This window comes from Dama dama, chromosome 4, assembly GCF_033118175.1.
Source record: "Dama dama isolate Ldn47 chromosome 4, ASM3311817v1, whole genome shotgun sequence".
NCBI classification, from domain to species: Eukaryota; Metazoa; Chordata; class Mammalia; order Artiodactyla; family Cervidae; genus Dama; species Dama dama.
The window spans coordinates 59,432,235-59,448,014 of NC_083684.1; the positions used below are offsets into that span (position 1 = coordinate 59,432,235).

The following is a 15,780-nucleotide window of genomic DNA, read 5'->3' on the forward strand; positions in this document are numbered from 1 at the left end:
TTACTCCAAAGGGTTTATTGAGACAAGTTTCACGTACAAGTCAGGGCAGAGGGGATGGGGCTTATAAACAGGAACCTGGGAGGGGGGCCTGGGGGCACAGGGTGGAACCCAAAACAGAGTGAAATAAATAGAGGAAGAGAGTGAAGGGTCAGGAGTGGAAACGGACAGACTATCACACAGTGATAACAACATGGGGGAAGGGGGCTCCATTAAAATCCCATTTATTTATACAGATATACAGGGAGTTACGGGGGGCCCAGGGGACCCCACTCCACCCTCCATGCCCTGCGGAGGGGCAAGAGAAGGCTATCTCTCCCCCCATGGGTGACCCCATGGGGGTTTGGGGGGCTGCCCTTGGAGGAGTGTTGGGGGAGGTAGGGTCGGGCGCTCCCCCGAGGGCATCACCTGCTCCCCAGGCAGTTACTGGCCCTGGCGGCGCTGGGTAGTGTCTGGAAAGCTGTGCGGAGGGAACTGGAGGGGAGGGGGATTACTGGGCACGCTGGTGGCGGGGGGAAGAGGCCCCCGCAGGGAGGACGATCCGGCCTGCAGCTGGCTCCAGGGCCCCAGCAGACCCAGAGCAGGGGCATAGGGGGGCCTCACGCTCGGCTCCCACCTGGGGCCAGGGAGGTGGAGAGGAGCGGTCAGGGGTTCCAAAAGAGAACCCGGCACCTTCTGGCATCTTGGAAAAGTTGAGCCCCACAGACACCCAGCCCTGGAATGTGCGGCTCCCGAGAAGGAGGCTCAGAGACCTGGCGTGGGTGTCAGGGTGAAGGGAAAACTCCCAGAGACCATGCTGGAGAGCGATTCCTGAAGGAGGCCGCGCCCGGTGGGAGGCCGTGGGAAGGGCCTCCTGGGGAGAGGGCCGATAGCACCACCAGGCCCCAAGGCAGGCAGGAGGCAGCCAGGCCTCGGGGCCTCCAGACCGAGGCTGGGAGTCACCTGTGGGAGACAGAGGGGAGGGGAGGCTGGACCACGATCTCCAGGGTGCCAGAGGTCAGGCAGCTCCGGCCCCTCCTCTCAACGCCTGGGGGCGACCCTGGTAATTCTCGCAGGGCATCCCAGCTAGGGAATTGGGATTTGGCACCCTCCGGAAATGCCAGGCGGGAGTGAGGGTGCCGGGGGCTTCTGCCCTCCCAACCCAAGCCTCCATCCCTCCATCCCCTCACCTCAGTGCCACTGCCCGGCCCCGCCCCCCAGCCAGCGTGGCGGCCTGGGCTGGGGGGCCAGGTGGGCATCATACGAAGACCTTGGCCAGGGCGTCGGCGCCCGCGCTGGCGATGAGGGCCTTGCTGGGGTGGCAGGCAACCGCGTGGATGGCCTCCTCATGCTTCTTGCGGTGGGCCGTGATCTCCTGAACGCACGTCTTGTTGTCCAGGCTCCACAGACGCAGCGAGCAGTCATGGCCTGTGCGGGTGCAGGAGCAGGACAGGCCGTCGCCCAGCAGCTCTGGGTCCCCCAGCTCCCTGCCCGGAACCGCCTCCTAAACCCGGCCGTCTTGGAGACAGCTGAACGGTCCTGGCCACCCCGCCCTCTGCCACCCACCATGGCTCGTGCCTTTGTGTGTGCACTCATTTGCTGACATCCCGGCGCAGGGTGGGCTCTGGTCAGGCCAGCACACCCCCTTCACCCCCCTGGGGAGTTTCAGCCCCTTCTCCATCTGCCCGAGTCCCAGCCATGCCATAGAGGAGCAGCCCTGCGGTCACTGGGCTTGGCGTCTTTATCCACAAACGGCAGGTGCCCTAACTGCTAACACGTCTTGTGGGGACTGAGAGTCAGACAGGCCTGAACGTCAATTCCTACAACCCGCTGGGCTGTGACCAAGTGAAGCGACTTCTCTAGGCCCAGTTTCCACGTGTGTGCAGTGGGGGCTGCAGTACCAACATCATTCAAATGCAACGGGGCCATGTGGGAGCACACCTACTGTGGCTCCTGTGTTGTCCCCACCCCCGTGACCACTCTAACCAGCCACAGAGGGGCTCCTGACCCCTGCTCGGACAGCACTCCCACCAGCATCCCAGCCTCAGAGAGCCCCCAAGCACTCCTCTCCCCCTCCTGCAGGGAAGGGCACGCGCCCTCACTCCTGAGGGGCCAGGAGGCTCCCAGCTTACTTCCTGACATCAGGAAGACGCCGTTGGGGTCCACGGCGAGGCAGGTGACCGCGTCCAGGTGGGCGACCATGGAGTGCACCAATTTCCCTGCAGGGAGAGAGGGTGGGCGACAGGTTACTTTTCCACTCTGCGCCCAGCCTGGAAAGGTGCAGGGGTTAGCGGGGACACAGCCTCCAAGGTGGACCCTGGGAGGTCTCCATCTGAGCCGGGCTGACCCCTGCCCCCCACCAGCACAGGTGAGCGGGGCCTGGGGAGGCTGGGCCTCACCTGTGCGGTTGTCCAGGAAACGGATGCCTCTGTCGTCATGGGCGGTGATTGTGAGGGGCTGGCTGGGGTGACTCACCACCTGGTTGATCTGGGTTGGGCCTGAAAAGGAGAAAGAGCAGAAATCAAGGGGGAGAAAATCAGGAAGACCAGAAGGGACAAAGGTGAGAGGGGAACCGCCATCCCATCCCCGTCCTCTGCCGAGACGTCAAGAGGGCTAGGCGCCCTGGCCGCTCCCTCCCAGGCCCAGGGCTTCTCCATCTGTGCTGTGGACACTGCGTGGCCCTGGGGCGAGCAGGAGGGGTGACGACCGTGAAGGCGGTGCTTCCACCAGGCGGCCCACAGGAGAGTCCCCGGGGATGTCTCTCCCCCAGCCCTCCGGAGCTGTCCATAAGGGCACAGTGACTGGGACTCGATCTCTGTCCTGCTCGGAGCCCTGGAGAGGGCAGAGTAACCACCATCCACTGACTGGGCAACAGGAGAAAGAAGTCCCAGGAGAAACTGGGGCCCTGGAAGCATTCAGACCTCAGCCCCTGGCCCTGGGCTCCCCCTTACCGCTGTTCCCCCGGGAGTCCAGCGTGAGGAGGGCACTGCCAGCCTCCAGGTCATACAGGACGGTGTCGCCAGAACGGAAGGAGGCCACGATGTGGGCAGGCTCGGTGCTGGTGAAGGCCACTGAGGTGGGGGTCCCGTGATCTGAAGGCGGAGGGGACAGAAGGCTGCCAACAGCCCCGCTCCTGCCCTGTGGCGGGAAGCCTGGGCCCCTGTCAGGAGTCACCCTCCTCCCGGGGCCTCCACCCCAGGTGTCACGGCCCCCAACAGCCCTGTACCCCACCCCTCACCGCTGGCTGTGGAGAAGGTGCAGAGGCAGGTCGGGCTGCTGCTGCTGGGGTCCCAGATGCGGACGGTGCCATCGGCAGAGCAGGAGGCCAGGCGCTGGGAGGCGGGACTGAAGGCCAGGCCCCACACTGCGTCCCCGTGGCCCTCCAGGACGTGGCTCAACACGCTCGGGTCTGGGCCAGCCAGAGGGAGGAGAGGGCTGCGTCAGGGCCACGGCCCCGCTCCAGCTCGGACAGCCCAGGAGCACCGGCTCTGCCGAGTCACCCCCCAGACCTCGTGCCCTCAGAGCTGCTCAGGCTCCGACAGCGGGCCAGCTGTTCTCTGAAGGTTTCAGGCTTTCAACGCCCCCAGAGTGGAAGCTCCAGAGGGAGGGATTATCTGGCTCCCTGCCATTCCCCCAAGCCCGTGACAGTGCCTGGCACAAAGCCCTGTTTGGGACGTACCTTTTAAGACTCAGTTAAGGGAACAAGGGCCGAGACTTCTGCAGCCTGGCCCCTGGAGTCAGCCCTACCCTCCGTCCCCACAGTCTTTTCTTGCCCACTCTCTCCTCCAAAGCCCTCTGGTTGTTCCCACCACAGCCTCCCTGATCACTCGGGTTCACGTGGGGTGCTCTGGCTGGGCCCCGCTGACACCCAACATGTGATAGCCTGCCAGGCGAACAGCAGACACTGCCTGGGGCTGACCCCTGACCTTTGACAGGGTGAGACGATCCTGAGAGGAGACACAGATCCCCAAACTCTGCCCCAACACGCTGCAGCATGGAGCCAGGTGTGTGATCAAAAGCATTATCAAAAGAGGTGTCAGAGGACAGGCACACGGACACTGAACAAAGAGGACGGTCTGCTCACTTCTCCACTTGATATTAGACCCTGCAGCCCGGCCCAGCTAGCGTCTCCACCTCCCCTGCCCTGCCTCCTCCGCTCGACAACGCAGATGCAGGCAGAGACCAGAGTGCTGCCAGGGCCCACCACGCCTTCGCCTGGTTTGTCCCAAAGCTCCACCCCAGTGAGCTGCTCTGCACCACTCACCCATCGCGCCCTCGCCGCCTCATCTCATCTGACCCTCGGTCACGTGCTGAATCTCCCGGGCCCAGGCTTCACCAGAGTGGGAGCCCTTGGCGTTCCCTCCCGAATTCTCGAAGTGTGAGGCCTGGGTGCTGAGGAACCAAGAGGCCCCCCGGGGCAGGTGGGTGGGGGAAAGGAAGACGGGAGGGAGCTGTCCTCACCGTAACCGTCGTAGGGGTCCATGTTGAGGTCTGGAATCTTCCAGCTATGGATGCGGGCGTCTGCCCCACCACTGTAACAGTATTCACTGTGGCTGCCCATGGCCACGGCCAACACGGGGCCCCTGGAGGATATGGAGGTGGGGTGAAGGGGGGGACCAGACACTCTGGGCTCGCCTCCTCCTCTCAACGGGACCTGAGGGTGTGCCACTAGCGTATTTCAAGGCTGCTGAAAAGGAACCCAGCATCTGGACCTCTGGTTGGGCCACCCAGGCTAGCTGCCCGTCCCCAGCCTCCCCCCTTCTCTAAAGGCTGTGCCGAGAACCAGCTGTGGAGCACTGGAAGCCTGCACGCCGTCGGGAGCAGGACAGGGTATGTGCAGAGGGCCACGGGGACCTGGAGCCTTTTGGCCACCCTGCTGTCTGCCCTGGCTCCCAGGATGGCAGTGAGCGGGCCGGAGGCAGGCTGCCACGGGGGCAGGGGCACTTCCCTACCTGTGAGCCCGGAAGGCGTGGATAGGCTCCACATCTAGCGCGGCGTTCCTGTAGATAGGCAGAGGAGACGGGAGTGACCCTGCGCCCCCATGCCTGGATGCCCCCACCCTCCACCCCGGGGCTGCGGCCCTCACTTCTTGGCCGTGACTGCCTTCTGGAGGTTCCAGAGCTTCAGCGTGCCGTCCTCGGAAGCGGTGAGCAAAGCCGACTGGCTGTGATGGAAAGCCAGGGAGCGGATGCCGTCGTAGTGGGAGCGGAGAGTGAACTTGGGGTTCCAGGTCTTCTTGAAGGCATCTTTGCTGTCAGACAGCTGGGGTGGGGGAGTTGCCTCAGGGTCTGCCCATCCCGGCCGGTGGTCCCCATACCCAGCCCCACATGGAGCTGCGCGTGGCACACAGGAGCCTCTGGCCCAGGCCGGACCGCTTCCTTCTCGCCGCACGCAGCGCCCCCTCACTCGCTCAGCAAGTTCCTGCAGTACGCAGGGCCCGTGCTAGCTTCTGAGAAGGCAATGGTGAGCCCAAGCCTGGGGGTGTCCCCGTTCAAAAGAGCCTGGGGGAGATGTCAGAGATCATCTCCACTGCAGAGACGATCAACAAGCAGTGCCATGAATTTCAGATGCACGGAGAGAAGGTGCCGGGCAGCCCGTCCTCCTCTGTGCGGGTCAGTAAAGCTTTCCTGGGGAGCTGACACGTGACCAGGACGTTATAGGTAAATGAAGGGGAGAGAGTGCGGAAACGGAATGTGCCAAGTCCCCGAGGCAGAGGGAGCGAAGGCGGATCTTGAGCTGAGAGGAGGCCAGGGGCGCAGCAAGTGAGGGAGAGCAGCAGGGAAGGAGGCCTAGAGGGCTGGCCCACACTCAGGAACCTGCTGCTCCTTCTCAGGGACGGGGGCCCCTCGGGAGGGTTTAGAGCCGTCACTACTCCACGGTGGGGGTGCTGGACTGAGGAAGAGCAGAGTGGCTGCAGAGAGAGGCGGGAGGAGGTCCCAGGGGAAGTCTCCCAGGGAGTGGAGCAGGGGACCAGCACATGCACCGGGGAGAGACCAGGGAGCAGCGTCCACAGGCCTCTGGGGGAGAGTCCCCGAGACACCACAGAGGGCCTGATGGACCATGGTGTCCCTCTCGAGGTGGGGGGCCCCCAGAGGGGCCCCTGGGGAAAGGAGATGGGCAGACTGTCAGGCAAGCCTCAGTGCCCTGCCCTAAGACGAGGTGCACCCCGACGGACCCCTACATCTGGGCTCTGTCCCTTGAGGTCAAAGCTTCTGCCAGTTGTTCAGGACTAGAGGGTCTACCCCCTCAAGCGCATGCAGCCCCGGGGGCGGGGGGGCATGTCTTCATTTCATTTTGGGGGAGCAGAAGAACCCTGCATCTTCCTGCTCAGACTCTCCCAACCCGCCCCCGCCGCCCTCCCAGAGTGCCTAATCTGGCTGAGATCACCAATCACCTGGAGTCTCGCTGGAAGCTGCACTGAGTGTCCTGCACTGAGTGCAGGGAGCGGATGCCGTCGTAGGAACAAGCTCACACGTGCCCACTTCAGAGATGCCCAGAGAGCCAGCGGCCTGGCCACAGATCTCAGGTTCAGGACACTGGCCCTGTCTCTCTGCATTCCAGCCCCTCTGCCCGCCAGCCTCCACTCATACCAGATCAGCCTGATTTTTTGTGTGTGTGACTGGAGGTCACCTTCCCGTCCACAATCCCCGCCTCCTGCACAGACTCCTACCCGTTCTGCCCCACCCCAAAGGCACCTGCTGCCTCTGATGCTGTATTCGGACTCAGCATCCCTTTGCCCCTGCTTCGCGCCCATAGTGGGTCCTGGATTTAAGTTGCATGGAAGCCTGGGGTGGGAGGGAGCACTGCTGAGAGGAGAAGCCTGGCAGTGAATGAAACCCAGGCTTCAGAACCTGCTAGGCCAGGCACCTCGGTGACCCCGTCCAGTCCCAGCGCCTGTCTGCATCAGCATCCCTGTGACACAGGGTGAGCTGGCGAATGATCGCACATCGTCCTGCTGCGTGAGGGGCTGGGTGCAGGCAGGCACCTGGCCAGAGCTCAGGCAGTCCCAGCACTGCGCCGGATACCTGGGGGGGCCCAAGAGGGGTGGCGCACCCCAAGGACTTACATCACAGCTGAGGTCGTTGTCGTTGGTGACGGTGAGATCTGCCAAGTCCCCCAGGCTCACCTCCCCGCCCCCGATAGTGTCCATGATGAAAACGTCTGAGGAGAAGCCAAAGGAACCTGGTAGGGGGAGGGGAGGGAGGGGGCAGAGAGGGGCCGGGAGAGAGAGAGAGAGAGACAGAGAGAGGCGGAGAGAGGTGAGAAGGGAGACAGAGAGGCAGGGAGAGAACAAGATCAAGAATCACAGCTGGAAAGAAAGAGACAGGGAGAGCCAGACAGACAGACAGGGCAGGACAGACAAAAAGAGGGAGACAGAGATAGACAGACGAACTTTTGGGACAGGGAGGCTGCAGACCAGAGGCTGGGCCTCGACCCTGAGGACACAGAAGCCCGGGGCTTAGCTCTGCAGCCTCCCTCTGCCATGGGCTCCTCAGGACTGGGCCAGGGTGCATGGGCCGCTTACCTTCGTGGGGCCGGGGCTGGGGGGTGCCAGGAGGCGGGCCGGTCACTTTGGGGGGCAGCCCATCCACATCCCGAAGGTCAGCCAAGATCCCCTGGAGTTTGACCCGCCGGCTTTCTGCAGGCACAGGGCGCAGGCGGGCAGGCGTCACTAACCAGCCACTCAGCCACGTGGGGAGAGTGCTCTCCTGCCACTGTGGGGGCGCTGGGGAGCCCTGGGCTCCAAGTGGGGGTGGGAGACAGGCAGAGGAGACAGACAGAGAGGGGACCCTGCATGGCCTCAGTCCCCCGTCATCCTACGTGACCCCAGGGGCCTCAGAGCTCAGAGTCACAGGACAGGAAGCGCTGCCCCCCTGCCTCCCCCGCGCTGGGTCTGCATCCTGTTCCCCCTCCCCATCCCCCCAGGTCCACCAACTGGCCAGGGGTGAAGGGCTGGAGGCCCTGCCTCAGGAAGAGCTGGGCCTGCCTGTGACCCCCTGAGATTTTCCAGGGAAGGGGAGAGGGCCTGGCCACGGCGATGCAGCCTCCGGCTCTCCGGGGCCACTCTCCCCTCAGGAAGTATATCCGTCCGGTGGGGACCCTGGGGCAGGAAGCAGCTGCAGGCTGCAGGCGGCAGTGTGCGCCTGCGGTGAGGAAGGCCGGCTAGGAAACCCCCAACTCACCCAGTTCATGGTGGGTCCCCTCTCCAGCACATCGCCGTGGGTCCGGAGAGCCCTCCCCATCCTCTCCCGAGCCCAGGAAATCAAACTCGTTGATGGCATCCTCTGAGTCGTCCTCCTCGTCTTCGTCCTCCATCTCAGGAACCAGGGCCTTGGATGGCAGCTGGGGCGTGGAGACCACCAGAGAGAGGTCAGGGCCCAGCCCACTTGGTCTCCCAGAGCAGAAAAACCAGGGTTCCTGGCCGGCCCCAGTCCCACACCCTGACGCCGTGCTCCCCCTACTGGAAGCCCTCAGGGCTGCACCTCTCTAGGGCTCCTGGGCCGTGCCAGCCCCCAAGCCTGGCTCTGGAGACCCTTTTTGCTGCCGTGACCCCCACACAGGGCCCTCCTCCTCTCGCTCAGGCTGTTCCTGCTCCCCCGTGCCCTGCCTCCCAGCCCAGTACACTTCTCAGGAAAAAATGTCAGATAATATGACAACCTGTTTCGGGGGCGAGGGAAGCTATATTTGGGTGTATGGGTGTACGGGCATGGAAGGAGACACTACAAAGTGAGATCAGATCCGTGGATACAATAGTAATGACGAACACTTACCACAGTGCCGGCCTCTCTAGGTTACTCAGTGCACTGACTCAGCTTCGCATATATGATTTCACAACCCCACGAACAGTTACCACTCTTCTAATTATTACTCCCATATTACAGATTAAGGAAACTGAGGCTGAGCAGAATGAAGCCCCTTGCCCCAGGTCCAAGCCACTCCACATACATCAAAGACAAGCTTTGGGCTGAGGCTACCTGGGGGTCTCCAAGTCTTCCTGGTAACCTCCTATACTGGCTGCATTTTTGTTTTCTTATATAACAAGCAGGAGCTACTTTTAGAATGAGAAAACACCCCAGTTCTTCCTTTCTGAGAAACAGAACGCTGGGTGAGTGAATACAGAGTCTGAGTTTTCCCACACTCAGCCGTAACCAGGGCTGAGAACCAAATGCTCTCGTTTTCCTCAGTCCACAAGCTTGGAGCCCATCCCAGGCCTGTGAACGGAGGGGCAGCATCGCGCCTGCGTCTCCCCTCATGAGGTGACATCTCACACGTAGTCCGTTAGCCTCCCGGTTCCGAAGCACCACTATGTTTAACATCAAGTGCCGTCCAGGAGGCACTTCAGAGACTGCACTTACGTCGCTTAAAGAGTTTCAGAGTTTTCAAAGACCGTTTGGATATGAGTTCTGCTTTCAGTGCTGGCTTAGGATACAGCTCGCCCTCAGCACTGGGACTCCGGGACCAGTGGACTCAAACACCACCTCTTCCAGGAAGTCTTCCCCCTCCTCAGTGTCCCCAGCTTGTGTCCTGCTTCAGTCAGGCTGCGAATTCCTCCGGGGCGTGGGTGACTCCATCCCAGATCCTCAGCACCCCAAGCTGGGTCTCAAGGGTACGGACATGGAGGTGGCTGCGCTAGGGCATTTTGAGGGGCCAGCCTCTGGCCTGTGTGGGAGGAGGGGGATGGGATGTGACTGCCTTCCCCTTCCTTTCTGGGAGGAGACCTAGGGTCAAGGTTCAGACGGCCTGCCCAGAGAGACGATGGTAGGGCTCAGTCCCTGAGAGGGGCCTTGCTTCTCTTTTACCTCCTGGGACCGTCGGTGCCACGCGCCTGCCTGGTGTGAACTCATTTATTTTATTTTTCAAACATACAGATTTTACTTATTCATTCATTTTTGGCTCTGCCATGTGGTGGCTTATGGGATCGCAGTTCCCTGACCTGGGACTGAACCTGGGCCGCAGCAGTGAAAGTGCCGGGTCCTAACCACTGGACCACCAGGGAACTGCCAGGACTCATTTTAATGAATTCCTCAACAACTCAGAAACAGACTATCCATCTCTGAGGCTGACACCATGACAAAGAGAATCACGTGCCCCTGGTTATAGAGCCAGGCCAGTGGCCACTCTGGGAGGCACTCATGGGCGGGTCTCCTGAATCGCGGTCTGGTCACTAAAGGTCAGCTGGTGGAGACAGAGGCCTGGGGACGCGTGAGCCACCCGACGGGGTGTGTGGGACCGCCGCAGGGAGCACGCGAGCATTTCTAACAGGAGTGCAGGGCAGAGGGGAGGTTTCCCAGAGGGGGCTGAGGGAGACCTGAGAAAGGAGTGGAAATCCACCAGGGGGCAGGAGGGACCAGGCGTTCTGGATTCGGAGACACCCTGCTCTTCCTGGAACCCCAAGGCCAGCGCTCCGGCTCCTGGCGCTCCGGTCCCCTCAGCGCGCTCTCTGAGCACCGGACCTTGCGCTGAGCCATGGTGGAGGCCCTGGATACAGAGTGGAGGCCGGGGCAGGCCAGACACCAGACAGGGAGGACCCAGGGTGGTCCCGGTCAGAATGGGGCAGCCCGTAGGAGATTCCTGACCTTCTAGGGAGAAGGGGAGCAAGGGCGAATCAGAGAAGGCTTCCTGGAGAAGGGGGTGTCTGAGGCGGGTCTGAGGAGGGAGGGCTGGAGTTCGGGTGGGAAGAGACGGTCAAGGAAAGCCCCCGAGGCTGTCTCCTCTCCCACAGGCCCCCCACCCCCTTCATGGGTGCATGTCCCTGCCTGTGACTACCTATAAGCCCACTGCTGGCCACAAGCTCCTTCCTGCAGGGACCAGACCTCTGTGTCTCCATGTCCTTGCTGCCAGCACAGAGTCTGGCCCAAGAGGTCTACACTAACAGGTGAGACCAGGCCCCGCCTAAGGACAGTGCCATCAGGATGGCAAGAGCACTGGGCTCTGGCAGTTCAGGAGCAGGGGTGAAACGTGGTGGGAGCCCGACCTCCAGGCCAAGCTGAGAAGACCTGGACTCTCCACCTTGTGAGCAGTGTCCCTGGGCCTGGGTCCTGCCACCAACAGCAGACTGGACACTTGCATCCTACAAAGTGCCCCCCAGAGCTCCCCAACCTGACTCCAGGCTAAGCTGGTGGCTCGGCCACATCCCCTAAGGGTGCTGGGGAGGGAACAGAAAAGACCCACACAGCCGCTGGCTTGGGGAGCTCACAGTCTACTGCAGGAGACAGCCGGGGGCGCATCAGAACATTTCCAAGTCCCACTGTGGTTGGGCTGGCGGGAAGGAGAACGCGCCATGAGAGGGCATCTTGGGGCGGGCCTGGCCTGATGATTCAGGAAAGGCCACTTGGAAACATCAGAGCCCAAGGAGGGAATGTGGAGAGAACAATGAGGGTACAGTTGGAGAAAGGGTTGCCCTGACAAAAAAGACCAAGGCGCTTCGGAAGGGACCAGAGGCCACAGCACGGCTAGACAGGAGATGGGGACGTGGGGAAGGGATGGACCAGTCCTCAGAGGAGCCCGAGAACATCCCCAGAGGCCTCTGCATGCAGGGGGGTCCTCCTGCATAGGGGGCCCCCCGGGCTCGCGCCCTCACCTTCACACGCTGCTTCTTGTGCTGCACGCTGTCCAGCTCATCGTCCTCGTCACTGTCCTCGTCCTCGCAGTTCTGCAGGAAGGGGATCTGCTCCAGCACCGAGCCGCCCAAGCGCTCTTTGCCATCCTTGCCGGCCGCATTCCTGCCCAGGACAGGGGGGCAGAGGGGCTGTCAGTCCTGCCAGACGACAAAGCTCGGCTGGGAGTGCGCGGAGGCTGGGGGGCAGGAGCCTGACCCCAGAGGAGCCTTGTCTCTGACCCCGCACAGGGCTTGGAGCCCAGCCTCGGCCAGGCCCACCCCGGTTGGACCCCTCACTGAGCTCTGACCCTCCCCCAGTTCCAGACTAGCCCCCGACCCTGACCACACATCCCCGCGTGTGCCGAGTCAGACAGAGAGCTGGTCACGAGATCGCCGCTGATTCTGCAGCCCTCATCCCCACGGCCAAACCACATGCACACAAGGCAGGGAGTGGCGGGGACACACCCGGTGACAGCAAAGTGGGACCAGACCGGTCAGCCCGGGACTGCTCGGGCCCCTCACGGCCTGCGCCCTCCCCATGCCAGACGGCACCACCTGTCCACCTTCGGGCCTGCTGTTGAGTGGCTCCCTGGGGACGACAAGTTTGAGCCAAGGAGGTCATTTGCCACCAAACGTGACTTGCGGGCAGAATTTGAAGTTCAGATAAATGCGGACGGCCTCCCAAAAGGAGGCTACCACCGGACTGATGCTCCAAGTGTCCTTGTCAGCTGCCCGGGAGGACAGGTGCCACTCAGTAGAGACCCCACAGTCCTCACTTCCCAGCCTCCCTGCTCGGGCTTTCGTCCCCCATGCGAGCTGCCTCCGCCCAGCCCCCTGCTCCTCTGGGGGCCTCCACACGTGGCACGGGCTCCTTCCTTGGCGCCATCTCTGCACCCTCTGCCTCAGTGACTGCCCAGCCCCATGGTTTTCAAGCCCACCTGTGTGCTGGTGAACTGGAGATAGTCATGAGTCAAGCGCTGCCCCTACCCTCGCCACGGGGCTCACAGAGACCTCGCACACTCCACTCGTTCTGAATGGCCCCCTTGAAGCCCCTCACTCATCTCCTCCATCTGGGTCAGCACTGCTCCCAGCTGCTCAGACCCCACCCTCCAGTCACCCCAGTTTCTTTGCCACTCCCCCCACAGCCAGTCCTTTCATTATCACCAGCTCCCGCTGAAAACCTGCTGAGAAGCGGACCGGCCTCACCCCTCCACTGCTGACGTCCACCGTCTCTGGCCTGGACGTCTCTAGGAGTCTCCGACCGGCCCTCCCTGCTCCCAGCCCGGCCCTCAGTCAGCCTCTCCATCTCAAAGAAGACCAAGATGACGTCACACCCTGGCTCAAAACCACAAGCCCATCTCTGAGCTCCTTATCGCGGCCCGCGATAAGCCCACTGTGCTTGGACTCCTGAGAGTTCAGCCTCACCACAGACCACGCACCGCGTGCAGGCAGCGCTGCCGCCACACCCGCCTCTGCCTGCCCCTGGGCGTGCCGGCCCCTCCTGTCCCGGACCCTTTACCCAGGACACTCCCCTCCCGGCTACTCGGCTGGCTCGGCCTCCACTCCACGCAGTTCTCTGCCCAAACGTCATCCTGTCCTAAGCAGTCCTGCTTCTCCCATCGCCCTTTTTCTCTTAAATTAAGATTTTTTTTTTCTTTTTTGATGTAGATTGTTTTAAAAGTCTTTACTGACTTTGTTATAATATTGCGTCTGTTTTATGTTCGGGCTTTTGGCCACGAGGCATGCGGGATCTTAGCTCTCGACCTGGGAAAGTCTTAACCACTGGAACGCAGCGAAGTCCCTTCCCACTGCCTTCTCACTGCCTTTCATAGACCTCCTCACATCATCAGCAATTTATTTTCTGACAAACAACCGATGAGAGAATGAGCAAGGGAGAGCTCCCGGGGGGCAGTGACCACGTGTCGTGCTACGCCCCCCAGATCCCCCAGGGACGTGGCATTTGCTGGGGAGCGCGCAGGCTGGCGCCTCGGGCGGGGCCGGGCCGGAGGGGAGCTGCGGAGCGCAGCAGCATGGAGGTGACGCCAGGGGAGGGCCACCCAGGGGGACCCAGGACAGAACCTGCACATCCCACAAGGGACAGAGGGTTCCGGAGCAGAGGAACCCATGATTCACTCCAGGAAGGACGCGACTCCAGATCATGGACTGGCCTCATGGGAGGTGGGGTGGGGGGACACCCTCCAGACCCCAGGGCTCACCTCTTGATCTGCTCCTCGATCTGTTTCACCAGCAGCGACTCCCCACCGCTGAGCCCCCCGGGGGCCGGCGGGGCCCTGGGGCCCCCCTCGCTGGGCTCGGCAGCCCCGTTGAGCTCTAACGAGCGGCCCAGCAGGGAGCGCACACGCTTGGACCGCATGTCCAGGATGGTGTCGGTGTAGCCAACCTCTTCCAGGTACCTGCGGGGAGGCGGAACCAGGACAGGTCTGCAGGGGAGGCGGAACCTGGGTGGGTCAGGCGCCACATGGCTTCTTTCTATACCGCAGGGGCATATGTGAACTGGGCCAGCCCTTTTGGAGAAGCAACTGAAGACAACACACCCAAATCTCACATAAGCGTTCCCCTGACCCTGCTGCTTCCCCTTCGAGACTACTCCCGGTGGAAGCCTTTCTATGTGGGTATCGCGCTGTCGCAGACGCTTACAGAGACAGTGTACATCTGGGGGACCTAAAGGCAGGGGCCGACCCACACTTCTGCTGACGAGGACTGCGGAAGTAGATGTCTGGTGGGACACCAGCCACAGGATAAACAAGGCAGAGTGCCAAGTGCTCAGTGGAGACTGACCCCTTGCGAGCCCGTGGACTGTAGCCTGCCAGACTCCTCTGTCCAAGAATACTGAAGCAGGGTGCCATCCCTTCTCCAGGGGATCTTCCCGACCCAGGGATCAAACCCGTGTCTCTTAACAGCTCCTGCATTGCAGGCGGATTCTTTACCACTGAGCCACCTGGGAAGCCCAAAGAGGAGAGGGCCATGCGAAATAAATAGCACAACAGAAACTGTAAGTTAAGTGTTTCTTACAATTCAAGTGTTTGTTAAAAAGAAAAAAAACACAAGGCGCCCCTAAGGATAGACCACACAAAAACACACATTTGTATCACGCCCCGCACCAGGCCTAGAAAGAAACACACTGAGCTTCAGAGCAGTGACCTCCTCTGCAGAGCGAGTTCAGGGAGGTCAGTAGGAACTTCCGTCACTTACTCTACACACAAGCATTTACCACCACCATGATTACAAAACCTGAAGCCAGCTGAGACTGGCCTAAATGCTTAAAAAAAGAGAACAAAATTCAACTATAGGTATCTGTGGCTTCAAAACACTGGAGACAGGAGTCCCTGGCTGGTCCTCAGGGGGCGCCTGCAGAACCTTTTCTGTTGACCGTGACCCTGGCGCTTGGGCAACAGCAGACACAGCATCTGGGGCATGCGCATGTATGTCTGAGGCTCCTCTGCCCCCACCACCAGGGAGAGGTGCGGAGGGGGAGCTGGGCTCTGGGGATGGGTTCCTAAGATCACATGTCAGACCCTCCGCTTATTAGCTGGGACCTTCTGCAGCCCTCTCTGCACCTCGTTTTTTCATCTGTGAAAATGAGGGGAACACTAGCAGTTACACTGCCTAGGGATTTACATGAGGAATCCTGGTGCACCAGGCGTTTAGCCCAGTGCCAGGCACATAACAGGTACCTGGCAAGCGTTGCCTGGGACAATCCTTCTGTCATCACTGTTTGCATGCCCTTTAAGCTAGCAACTGCAACTACACCCTCCGACGTTTAGCGTAAGGAAATCAAGGATACGGACAAGTAACTTCCTGGTGTTTGTCACACTGTCTATTAAAAAACTGCCTTCAACAAAATACACAAGAGACTGGCCACAGGAAGTTATGATTATCCACATAACAGAGGATTACATAGGTCTTGAAATGATACAACATAACTAATAATGCGGAGAAATGTTCACAACATGTAACAAAAGCAAGGCCTTATGAAACAATGCAAAGGGGGAACCCCCGCTTTTATAAAACACACACACACACACACACACACACACACACACACGCACAAATACATATATACAGAAGAGAAAGCCTGTATGTCAAAATGTTTACAGGGGCACGAAATTCCCTGGGTGGTGGAATTATGGGTGATTTTTGTTCTTTTCTATGTTTTCCTGTTTCCCAAGTTTTCTAAAACACAT

The 15,780-nt window shown here is 60.9% G+C and overlaps 1 protein-coding gene across 2 annotated transcripts in view; it reads right to left on the reverse strand.

Annotated features, from left to right (window-relative positions):
* The window catches only part of STRN4 (striatin 4), a 24,851-nt gene continuing 9,071 nt past the window's right edge, over nt 1-15,780 (reverse strand). Inside the window, exons 5-18 of one of the 2 annotated variants that reach the window (XM_061139671.1) lie at nt 13,792-13,989; nt 11,558-11,699; nt 8,160-8,319; nt 7,502-7,615; nt 7,043-7,137; nt 5,063-5,238; nt 4,929-4,976; nt 4,438-4,559; nt 3,215-3,385; nt 2,928-3,068; nt 2,376-2,474; nt 2,109-2,195; nt 1,167-1,404; nt 1-939 (exon numbers count right to left, since the gene is read on the reverse strand). In XM_061139671.1, the coding sequence (XP_060995654.1) occupies nt 1,235-1,404; nt 2,109-2,195; nt 2,376-2,474; nt 2,928-3,068; nt 3,215-3,385; nt 4,438-4,559; nt 4,929-4,976; nt 5,063-5,238; nt 7,043-7,137; nt 7,502-7,615; nt 8,160-8,319; nt 11,558-11,699; nt 13,792-13,989 (1,723 nt within the window). In that variant the 3' untranslated portion in view covers nt 1-939; nt 1,167-1,234. Of the gene's footprint in view, nt 940-1,166; nt 1,405-2,108; nt 2,196-2,375; nt 2,475-2,927; nt 3,069-3,214; nt 3,386-4,437; nt 4,560-4,928; nt 4,977-5,062; nt 5,239-7,042; nt 7,159-7,501; nt 7,616-8,159; nt 8,320-11,557; nt 11,700-13,791; nt 13,990-15,780 lie in introns of both variants that reach the window. The other variant, XM_061139670.1, reaches the window with a different exon arrangement.